Source organism: Scardinius erythrophthalmus, assembly GCF_964197995.2.
Source record: "Scardinius erythrophthalmus genome assembly, chromosome: 24".
Lineage (NCBI taxonomy): Eukaryota > Metazoa > Chordata > Actinopteri > Cypriniformes > Leuciscidae > Scardinius > Scardinius erythrophthalmus.
In genome coordinates, this window is record NC_138244.1 from 4,474,481 (window position 1) to 4,487,078 (window position 12,598).

A 12,598-nucleotide genomic window follows, 5' to 3' on the forward strand; every position below is an offset into this window, starting at 1 on the left:
TGAAGTACACAGAAGAAAAATAATGCCAAATTGTGTAAAATATAACTAAAACCAATGGACAAAGACTATATAGATGTATATAAAGATGCATATAAAGACAGAAAACTTCAAAACCTAACTGTATAAATAAATAAATAATAAAATGATTTAAATTAAGAAATAATATATGCATAATAAATAAATAAATATAGAAAATAAGCAAAACAAATGGACAAAGGTGACTTTAAAGCAAAACAGTATTTATAAACAAATGAACTAATATACAGAAGTCAATTAAAAAATTGGACCAAATTTTAAATAAATTATACATACCAGCAGATAATAAAAAATAAAAAAATATATATATAAATAAGACAAATTGACAGACAACTTCAAAACTAAACAATAAAAAAAAAAAATTAAGCCAATTAAATAGATAAAGATGACTTCAAAACAAAAAATATGTATAAATATAAATAAATAATTTATATAATAAATAATAAATAAAATAAAAACATAAAATAAATAAAAATATAAATATAAAGCAAATGGTCAAAAAAAACTTCAAGCCTTAAACAGTCTTATAAAAAAAAAATATTATTATTTAAATAATGATTTCAAAACGAGGAGCTGCATTGTTTTGATTGGCCCCTGGTCTCACCTCCAGTAGATGAGCCGTCAGCGGCCTCCAGAGAATCTCGATCCGGTCCATGTTCACCAGTCCAGTCTCTAACAGTTTGGCCACCGCAAACAGAGACGGCTCCTGAGAGAGATAGAAACATGATGAAATTAATCTGCAGTTGGCTTCAGCATCATTACCTCTGTCTCTTGCGAGGCTTCGAAACACTCGACACCCGTCTCCACGGTGACCCCTAGTGCTCAGAACAGTGTACATGCAACAAAAACCCAGGCCAAACATGCATAAAAACACCTTTTACAAACGATTGCAAAAATTTTATTGAAAGTAAAATATTTCACATGCAATTATCGAATCATCTTATGAGATTATCGAGTGTCTATGTTCTTATATCAATTGTCAGGGTTTGTTTTTGTTTGTTCTATGATTGGTTCAGTTAAATAGGCCAATAAGAGACTTTTAACTACCATTATTAATTTTAATTATACTTATGTCTAATTAAAACGTCTACAAATGTATAAAACTGATCAGAGATCAGGTAAACCCCACAGACACTTGTTCATTGGTTCTCAGTGAACCATTGAAATTTCAAAGTGCTTCGAAACAGTTATGACGTAATGAAGCCTCGTTTTCTGAAATCACGTGACTCTGGAAGTTTGATACATTCGGAACAAAATACTCGTAAAGGCTTCGAAGCTTCATGAAGCAGTGTTTTGAAATGGCCATCTCTAGTGATTTGTGCTGTTGTGGGTTTGCTACAGTGTGTTGCTACTGCTAGCTAGCCTGTTGTGTGCAGTGTGAATTTTGGCTTTGAGTTGATAGTGGCTGTCAATCTCATTTCCTTTTTGTATATTTGGTATTGTAAATATCTTAGTTATTATCTTAGTTATATCTTAGTAAAGTATTGTAAATATCCACACTTGTAAGCTGTAGGGGGTGAGTGACATTTCTTTTGTAAACACTGTTTTCTCATGTTTTTCATTAGATAGGGAGATAATTTATAGTATTTCCTTTTGATAGGGATTTTGTTTGTCTGTTAGGAGTTTGTTTGGTGTTTTGGCCTTTTCTCATCCCTGAAGTTGTGCTTTCATTTGTGGTTTTATAAATAAAAGTGTATAAAAGGATCTTTGGTTGCCAATTCCAGTTTATGTTGCGGCCTCACCATAACGTAACATAACATAACGTAACATAACATAACGTAACATAACGTAGCATAAGGTAACATAACGTAACATAACGTAACGTAACGTAGCGTAACATAACGTAACATAACATATAACATAACATAACATAACATAACGTAACATAACATAACATAACGTAACATAACGTAACATAACGTAACATAACGTAACATAACGTAACATAACGTAACATAACGTAACGTAACATAACGTAACATAACGTAACATAACGTAACATAACGTAACGTAACGTAACATAACGTAACATAACGTAACATAACATAACATAACGTAACATAACATAACGTAACATAACATATAACATAACATAACGTAACGTAACGTAACATAACAACATAACGTAACATAACGTAGCATAATGTAACATAACGTAACATAACATAACGTAGCATAACGTAACATAACATAACATAACGTAACATAACGTAACATAACGTAACATGACATAACGTAACGTAACATAACGTAACATAACGTAACATAATGTAGCATAACGTAACATAACGTAACATAACATAACGTAGCATAACGTAACATAACGTAACGTAACATAACGTAACATAACATAACGTAACATAACGTAGCATAACGTAACATAACATAACGTAACATAACGTAACATAACATAACGTAGCATAACGTAACATAACGTAACATAACGTAATAACGCAACAACGCAACATAACGTAGCATAACGTAACGACGTAACATAACGTAACATAACATAGAATAACGTAACGACGTAACATAACGTAGCATAACGTAACAACGTAACATAACGTAACATAACGTAGCATAACAACGTAACATAACGTAGCATAACGTAACGTAGCATAACGTAGCAATGTAACAATGTAACGTAACATAACGTAACAAAGTAACATAACGTAACATCTGAAGGACCATCAGGTCCAATAAACGACGCACCTTGTTGTTTCCGTAAGCCATTTCCATGGCCTCCATGGATAAAGAGCACAGGGCATTTATCAGGTGATGCAGAGAGACGTCGTCCAGGTATCTACAATCACACACACCATTCAATTCTACAATTGATCTATGGATGGAAACACGACTTATCGCAACAATTGCACTCTTTTAAAAATGTATTTGATATTAAGTATCAGTGACATCATGCACTATATGCATTATTTCTATTCTGACGTTCTTACTGTGAGCTTTCAAAGAGTCTGGAAAGGATATTTGATATGACGGGTAGATCGGTCATCACCGCCGTGGTCAAAACCTGTGACAGAAAAGAAATAAACTCAATCATTTACTCTGCATTTCATATTATTATTAATATTGTTGGCTCTTTTGGATAAAAGCGTCTGCTAAATGCACAGTGTTTCCCCTACCATTATATAAGGGGGGCGCCCCGCCCTCCTAACGGCTCCCCCCGCCCCCCTTGAAGGTCAAGTAAATTTGATTTGATTTTCTTTATAGCGCCAGATTATTTTTTTTATTTTATTACAAAAACTAAATAGCCCTTAAATAATATGTTATTTATCTTATTTCCACGATGGCATGTCTTTTCTGTCTGTGTTTGCGCGTTTACCAATGAGTGCGCAAGCGCGCACACTCACACACAAACAAACACTTGCGTCAAATACATGAGCACTAGCGGACAGAGAGCGCGCGGCGGGAAATATGTCGCTGAACTGAAGATGGCAACACTCACTCTACTGCGAGTAGCAGCCGGAGTAGCTCTCCTGCTCCAAGTCTAACGCCCGTTTCACACATATTTCGTTTGCAGTGTGTATGCGGTGAGTATTGTTTTCCGTACCCATGTTTACAGAGCTTTCACACTGCACGCGGATGCAGTCCGTCGATGATCGATCCGTTCCAGTTGCGGTGCGTATACAGCAGTGCAGCGATCGTTTCCGCACCGAGTCTATTTTTGCCGTTTATATACTGTCTATGATTTTTGCTGTTCTGCAAACGCTGAATTAAAGTGACAGCGCATGTTTCGTGGTCAAAATGAACACAGATTGACCTGAAAATGTAGTCATTTCACCATAAGTGCGATTAATTAAACAAAATGTATGTATTTATACCATAAATTTATTTAATTAAATACTACTTTTTCATTTTGAGACAGGGGTAAAGCAAGGAAAACTACAATTTACCTCAACAAGGCGACATAATGACATTCGTGGAGGTGGAAAAACAAGTTCTTTGTGACATGCAAGATTTATTAAAATTGAAATGCAAAAGATTTTAATATAAATACATGGTTAAATATTTTACCACTTGTTTGAGCAACTTAATATATAATTATATAGAAGTAATGCATTGAATAATACATTGTTTAAATTGTGTTTAAACGTGAACGCGCGTTCACAGCAGTGCTGCGTCTGACAGGATTATTCTCTCCAATGCATCATAGAAATAAAAACTTCTCACAAAAAAAGCCAATTTAAAATTTGTTTGTCATATAAATGTATTAACTAACATTAACGAACAATGAATGAGCAATATATTTGTTAGTATTTATAAATCTTTTTTTAGTTGTTAGTTAAAAAATAAAACTATTTAAGCTCTGGTCCATTAATATTAACAAATACTTCTATAAATTTAACAAAGGTTATTTGCAAAAGTCAATTTTAAAAAGATTTAAATGTTTATTTTATTTTTTTAAAGAGATATCTTACGTTAACATTTTTTTTAAACATTTGTGTTTTATGTTAACTTTTGCAAAGCATTACCCTCCCAGACAACCAATGAATGTGACAGATAGATAGATAGATAGTGTCTATCTATCTATCCCCCCCCCCCCCCCCCCCCCAAACCTGTAAACCTAGGGGAAACACTGATGCATGAATGCAAGCATTTGGCCTGTGGAAATATAAGATGTCCCAGTGGGTTGGCAACATTTTTGGACTTGTTTCAAGGCACCTGAGCATTTCTGAGCAATATCTTCAAATAACAAGGATGAAAAATGCTGCAGCTGACTCAAAAAGTGCCCATGATGTGCAAAAATAACACTGTCACTTATTATGGACCCTAAAAAAAGCTGTTGTCTTGCCACTTGCCTATGGTGCACATTCTCCTCAGAGATCACCTAGATCTTCATCTCAGCTCTTATTAAATGTCCCGAAAGCTCGTTTGAAAAGAAAAGGAGAACTCTTAGAGCTTCTCCCCGATTAAACATTTTTAAAGCTTCAATTAAAACCTACCTTTTTTCTCAAACTTACTAGTAGTGTTGTTTTTGGCAGCCTGTTTTAATTTTAGTTTTAGTCTAGTCTTTGTGTCAGGCTGCCATTTTAGTTTTTATTAGTTTTAGTCACATTCATACTCTTTTTAGTCTAGTCAAGTTTTAGTCGACGAAAACTGATGACATTTTAGTCTAGTTTTAGTCGACGAAAACTGATGACATTTTAGTCTAGTTTTAGTCGACGAAAACTGATGACATTTTAGTCTAGTTTTAGTCAATGAAAATTGTATTTTAGTCTCTTTTTAGTAATGTGATTCTATTTAACCCAGTCAATATAGAATTTCAAACAAGGCTATCTTATTATAGGCTATTTAGTAGGCCTATATTTAGGGCTGTGACGGTGGCAGTTTTTTTACCACCGCGGTAATGTTGGGGGGTTATTTAAAAAAAAAACTCGTTTTATATTTCCACACAAAGACGCGTGATATACACGCTTTGAGAGGGATGTTGGACACAGGCAGGAAAACACGAAGATATCGATCTCTTTATATCTTTGTGTTTTCTACTTGATGTAAATTGGTTTGAAGAGCGAATTTTATCCTCCACAAGGGCGAAATATTTAGGCTATGTTTGAGATTGCGCTGCCAGAGAAAGTGAAACTAAAAATCACCCGCGCGTGTGAAACGCGCTTTACAACTAAACTTGACGCGCCCTATGTCTAATATAACAAGCACAAACTGTGTTAAAAAGAATTTGACATGCAAGTACAAATGTAGGCCATCTGTCCTACAGCGTTTTTCTACTTTACCACAGTAAAGAATACGAATATAATAGGCCTAATTAAAAGCGAACCAAGAAACGTTTATAATAGGCCTACCTTTAGAAAATGACTGAGACGTGACGTGAGTGAAGATTTGGGAAAATAAACAAGAGATTCCATGCAGGGATGAGTCACGATTTTTGGATATTCGATTAGTTTATTTAATTATAGGATATCGAATAGATTGTGTGATTATTCTCTAAAATAAAATCTCCATGTTCTGGTGCTGATGCGGTGACGTGTTCATGTAACCAGAGACGCTGCCAATAACATGCAGCTGTCACAAAGAACCGGCAAAAGTAATGATTATGAATGTGTCAAATATATCAATGAGACATTTTAATAGAATAACTAATGGAGTAATATATTGTTAAATTCGCTGATAATCGGGTGACCAGATCGCAATCCAGAATTTAAAGCCGACAAAGCTATGGGTTCACGCACAACTCTCTCATTCGTCGTGACGTTTTATTTCGTCTCGTCTCGTTTTGGTCAACGAAAATGAAGAGACATTTTAGCATAGTTTTTATTTTTTTAAACCACATTTAGTCTCGTTTTTATTCGTCAACGATATTGCATTATACATGTATTTTAGTCATCGTCACATGACCATGCATTTACGTCTAGTCTCGTCTCGTTTTCGTCAGGTGATAACGGTTCGTTGACGACAATATTTCGTCATAATTTTCGTTGACGAAAGCAACACTACTTACTAGTAACTCGTTTTATTTTATTTTGTGTTTTTTAAATGCTATGCAGTTTTTGTGATGTTCCAGGTTATGACTATCTTTTTGCTTATTATAAATGTTCTGTTTTTATTTTGTGTGTCGATTCCTTACTATGTGTGTATTTTTGCTTTACTTGTGAAGCACTTTGGTCAACATTCGTGTTGTTAAAAGGTGCTATATAAACTAACTTTGACCTTGACCTTGATGAGAGAGGCTGTTTTTGCAGTTTTTACAACACAAAGTACCTCACGCGGGAAACACTTGACGTAACGTGTAAACGCACGTAACTAATGTAAATCAAGCAAGCTAGTATCCATAGGCATGAAGTGTTGGTGAAATAACACATTAGCGGACCGGACGAAATAATATGGAATTTTTTCCAGAAAACTTCTTGCACAAAATATATTAAAGCACTTTCAAGGACCTGTATCTGTGTGTGTTTATTTTCTAAAACTTTCCAGGGCCTTGGATTTTTTTTTCTTTTCAGATTCACAAACTTTCAAGGATTTCAAGGACCCGTAGGAACCCTGTTTTTACCGTGCTGGGACCCTCCACGGCCCGACCAGGCTTCAGAACTCCTCCGACAGCCGGTTTCAGACCCAGAATCCACACCAGATGCTTAGAGGGAAAAACAGATGAAAATGAGTCAAAAAAAGAAGGAAAACCTGAACTCCCCCTTTATTTTCAAATAAAGAAATATTGTACTATTGCACTAATATTGTTCTGTAAAATAAAATGTATTTTATTTATTAAAAATATTATTTTTTACAGAACAACAGGAAAATATATTAATATTATATATTACATATGATATATATATATATATAAAATGCAATACTAATATTTATTGCAGTCTTAATTCCTATGCTTTCAAACATTTTAAGCCATTATATTTGATCATATTATATTAATTCGTAAAATGTATTATATATATTACTGTTTATATATTATATTTGTAATATGCATTGTAGTTTACTGATTATATTATATATTATTTTATATATATATATATATATATATATATATATATATATATATATAAAAATGTAAAAATAAAAACAATAGGAAAAAAACAACTTCAAAACTAAACTGGATAAATAAATAAACTTAAATAAAGAGATAATATATGCATAATAAATAAATGTAGAAAATAAGCAAAGCAAATGGACAACGATGACTTCAAAGCAAAACAGTATTAATAAATACATTTGCAATATACATAATAAAAATATATATATATTTTAGGGTAAATTATATGTACCAGTATTTAATAAAAAAAATATATATATATAAATAAGACAAATTGACAGACAACTTCAAAACTAAACAGTATAAATAAATTGAGAATGAAAATATTATATAATATATTTTTAAATTAAATTAGATTGCCACATACACTCCCTTTTATTTTCTAATAAAGAAATATATTACTATTGCATTAATAATACTACACTGTAAAACTAAAAAAATCAATTTTTATTAGTAATAATAATACTTTTATAAAACAACAGTAAAATTACAATACTAATAATTATTGCTGTATTAATTTCTTTGCGTTCAAATGTTAAAGCACAGAGCTGAAAATTGCATGGCGACCTTAAAACTTCACTTTTGTTCAGATCTATAAGCGATTTTCAAAAATAAAATCGAGAAAGATGGTTGGCGCGTGAGCATGAATCTCAAATGCATCAATGTGTTTGTTTAGTTATTGTTTAAGAGCCATTTTGTACTTTGCACGGGTCATACTTCTCAGTTCGGAAAATACAGAATCCCTGTCAAATGAACAATCATATATTTCCGTATCACACAGCTCTCTGGATTGTGATTGGTTAATAACTGGTCACACTTGTACCTGTAGTGTTGCTAAGACCAGCTGCCATGAGGTTCCCAGATAAGCCCCGTGACAATGAGCCAGATTCAACAGCGTCCGCATGCACTGGATGTTCTTCGCTGTGAGCTGACGGAGAGACAGAAGGGTAAAGAGTTTTAGTTTGCATGGAAAACCGTGTAGTTGCACTGTGAGAAACATAAACGTGTGTTTTACCACAACGGTGCCCTGCGGCTGAGCGGTGAGCGGCTGACCGACTGCTACAACCTGCTGGTGGGATTCACTCGACGGACTGACCATCTGCACACTCTGACCCTGGATGGAGTACACTGAACACACACACACACACACACACACACACACACACACACTCATTAAACTGCATACATTTATATACACAAACGCCCTAAAGCTTGCAGCTAGTAGCTCAAACAGAAGAGCTAGCAAAGCCAAGGTCATGTGTTCGACTCCCAGGGAAAGCAGAAACTCATTAATTGTAATGTAAAAGCATCCGCCAAACGCATCAATGCAAATGTACGCTAGTGATACACTAAGGATAATTTTTTTAGCAGAACACTTCAACTGAAAACACAGAAAACTTAATTCAGCCGAAAAGTGTATTTAAAAATCAATTAATCAATCAAATTAATTTAATAATCAACACTCAAATAAAAGCTAAGCATTTAAATTGCAAGTTTTTATCTTAACTTTTTATTGATATAATTATGCTTCTACTCATTAGAAATGCTTAAAAGGTGGCTGTGGAAAAAACCTGCTTTCATGACAGAATTATTCAAACATGCGTTCAACAATAAAGACAACAGGTTATGTAAAAATATAATGAATATGTAATATAGTGCATATATTAAATAAAATTTCCCCTTTCTAATTATTTATGCCAACGAATATATGATTTGCACACATCTGATATGATACACTGCCATGTGTATCATTCAAATGAATCCATTTTGTACATTTTACTTATAATTATAATATATTATATTCATTTGCAAATTGTAGTGTATGCTACTTTTGATATAATATATGTATTTATTTGAAAAATGATTGTATAATACTGTTTATATAATATAATTAATATAACATAATATAATTAATATAATATATTAAAATATTATATAATATAATATAATATAATATAATATAGTTAATACAATATAATATATTTGATATAATACATTTAATATAATATAATATAATATAATATAATATAATATAATATAATATAATATAATATAATATAATATAATATAATATAATATAATGTCACCATTTTGGTCACAAAAATGGTTTTGTGACCACCGACCCCGGTTTCGACCAAAACTGAAAGTTAATAATCTGTTTCTGAATATCTGCTGATTGCGTGTTGTGTCTGCTGTGAACGTCAGCATGCGCTGGTCTCGTACCTTTATTGGCGAGGTTGGTGGAGTTGCTGCTCAGGATGGTGAGAGCGTAGTGAGGAGGGAGAGAGGCTTTACAGATCGCCGTGATGAAAGCGTCCCGCGGCGTCACCAAACCCAGACGGCCACACAGAGACGCCACACACAGCTCCGCTTTCAGGATGTTCTCTGTGGCTGCCTCGTCCGTACTGACACACACACACACCGAACATTATCAGGACAGGCAGGCTCTGTGACTAACATATGCTAAATAAGGTGTGTGTGTGCGTGCGTGCGTGCGTGCGTGCGTGCGTGCGTGCGTGCGTGCGTGCGTGCGTGCGTGAGTGAGTGAGTGAGTGAGTGAGTGAGTGAGTGAGTGAGTGAGTGAGTGAGTGAGTGAGTGAGTGAGTGAGTGAGTGAGTGAGTGAGTGAGTGAGTGAGTGAGTGAGTGAGTGAGTGAGTGTGTGTGTGTGTGTGTGTGTGTGTGTGTGTGTGTGTGTGTGTGTGTGTGTGTGTGTGTGAGTGAGTGAGTGAGTGTGTGTGTGTGTGTGTGTGTGTGTGTGTGTGTGTGTGTGTGTGTGTGTGTGTGTGTGTGTGTGTGAGTGAGTGAGTGAGTGAGTGAGTGCGAGAGTGAGTGCGAGTGAGTGAGTGAGTGAGAGAGTGAGAGCGAGAGTGAGTGCGAGAGTGAGAGAGTGTGAGTGAGTGAGAGAGTGAGTGCGAGAGTGAGAGAGTGTGAGTGAGTGAGAGAGTGAGTGCGAGAGTGAGAGTGAGTGCGAGAGTGAGTGAGTGTGTGCGTGTGTGTGTGTGTATGTGTGCGTGTGCGTGAGTGAGTGAGTGAGTGAGTGAGTGAGTGAGTGAGTGTGTGTGTGTGTGTGTGTGTGTGTGTGTGTGTGTGTGTGTGTGTGTGTGTGTGTGTACCTGGCATCCAGCAGCAGTGAGAGAGCCGCTAGTAAGCCGCACCAGCAGGCGTTCACCATTTCCTCCCAAACCTCATGAGCCACTGCAAAACACACACACTCTCATTACAGGAACACAACAGACTGTTACACAACAAATACACATCAGTGTGAGTTCACATAGTGTAACAGCGCAGCGCTTCTGGGTTGTACGTCAGAACGGAGGCAAACTATTGGCCAACGCTGGTCATGTGTGTGATGTGTGTGATGCTGGCCAATAGTGAGCCTACGTTCAGACGCACAAGAAAATTAATAGTTTAATAAAGTCGTTATTTTGTTTTTTTTTGCGCACAAAAAGTATTCTCGTCGCTTGATAAACGTAAGGTTGAGCCACTGGAGTCACTTGGACTATTTTAAACATTGTCTTTACTAACTTTCTGTGCCGGCAAGTTTCACTAACACAGAAGCCTATGGAGGAGTGAGACAGCTCTCAGATTTAATCAGAAATACCTTAATTTGTGTTCTGAAGATGAACGAGAGTCTTACGGGGTTGAACAACATGAGGGAGAGTATGGCCCCGTTCACACCGCAAGTCTTAATGCTCAATTCTGATTTTTTGCTCAGATCCGATTTTTTGATTGGCTGTTCACATTACCTTTTAAAATGTGACCTATATCTGATTGCAGTGTGAACTGTTTGAGGTTTCAAACTAACCCGCATGCGCAAAAGAACAATAACAATGACATCAGACGCAGCACGCGGTTGCATTAAAGTTCGGGAGGTTATGGAGGAAGTAAGCATATTCGCATTTATTTCAAAATGTTTGTGTAATGGAAGCCGTGAAATTAATGAGCAGGTGCTGAGGAGGAGAAGAACGAGGAGAAAGAGAGAAAAATTGGCTATTTTTGCCTTTTGCGGGTTTATGGCTGTAAATTCACTACAGAGGTCTGTGTGGATGCGTAGTTTGACACTGCAACCACGTTCTCCTGTGTCCCCGTTCTTCCATTTCGTGTGCAATTTTTTCAAAAACGGAGCGGTTACGGTAGGATCCTTCTAGTTTAGCTTGAATTGAAGTATCTCCCCATATACTAATTAGGTCTAACACCTCACTCTCCCTCCATTGACTCACTCCATCACTGTTTTCCATATCTAGTCAAGTTTTTAATGTTAGGCTACTGTCTGTGTCTGTTGTGTCTAGGGCTCCGTCGCATAATTGTGTCAAATGTCGACGTAGATTGACGTAAAAGTCGCATCAAATCCGCCGTGGTTGTTCACACTGCGGCAGCATTGAAAAAAATCAGATCTGGGTCTGATTCAGGACCACATATGTATGTGGTCCAAATCTGATTTGAAAAAATCAGATCTGGGCTAGATTTGAGTGTTCACACTACCTCTGAAGAAGTCTGACCTGGTCACTTGACCCCAAAAAAATCAGATTTGGGCCACTTTTGCCTGCAGTGTGAACGGGGCCTAATTACTGACAGAATTATCATTTTGGGCTGAACTATCCCTTTAAGCGTTTTCAACCCAAGTCGTCAAACTGACATCATCAGAGAACGAACGCCGTTCCAGACCAGAAATAACTTTTCAGATTCTGATTTAAGATTACCACGACAAACTGCTTTTTTCTTCTTCTGTGTATTAACTTGCACGTATTAATTGTTCACCACAAGACTAGAAATATGCGCTAACAAAGTAAATAGAGTAAATTGATTTGAGTAGATTTCATGCCGACTTTAAAGTGAAGTCAGCACACACACTCACTGGGTTCCTGAGGTGGAGACGACACAGGCTCCGCCTCCTCTCTCATAGCCTCTTCCTGTTCCTGTTTGGCGAGCTCTCTCTCGATCATAGTAGTGATGCCCCTCACCAGGTCCAGCAGAGCGCTGAACGCCACAGACATGGCGTACCCTTCAGGGATCGAGGGCGGCTCCACCTTATCCAGCATCTCCAG

The 12,598-nt window shown here is 36.0% G+C and overlaps 1 protein-coding gene across 4 annotated transcripts in view; it reads right to left on the reverse strand.

Annotated features, from left to right (window-relative positions):
• mon2 (MON2 homolog, regulator of endosome-to-Golgi trafficking) overlaps positions 1-12,598 on the reverse strand; it is a 58,910-nt gene that overhangs the window by 20,839 nt on the left and 25,473 nt on the right. For all 4 annotated transcript variants that reach the window (XM_081356613.1, XM_081356614.1, XM_081356612.1 and 1 more), the window contains exons 12-20: positions 12,409-12,598; positions 10,667-10,748; positions 9,776-9,957; positions 8,568-8,680; positions 8,376-8,480; positions 7,061-7,141; positions 2,991-3,064; positions 2,749-2,839; positions 641-742 (exon numbers count right to left, since the gene is read on the reverse strand). The exon at positions 12,409-12,598 is cut by the window's right edge and continues 1 nt beyond it. In XM_081356613.1, coding sequence (XP_081212739.1) covers positions 641-742; positions 2,749-2,839; positions 2,991-3,064; positions 7,061-7,141; positions 8,376-8,480; positions 8,568-8,680; positions 9,776-9,957; positions 10,667-10,748; positions 12,409-12,598 — 1,020 coding nt within the window. The remainder of the gene's footprint in view (positions 1-640; positions 743-2,748; positions 2,840-2,990; positions 3,065-7,060; positions 7,142-8,375; positions 8,481-8,567; positions 8,681-9,775; positions 9,958-10,666; positions 10,749-12,408) is intronic.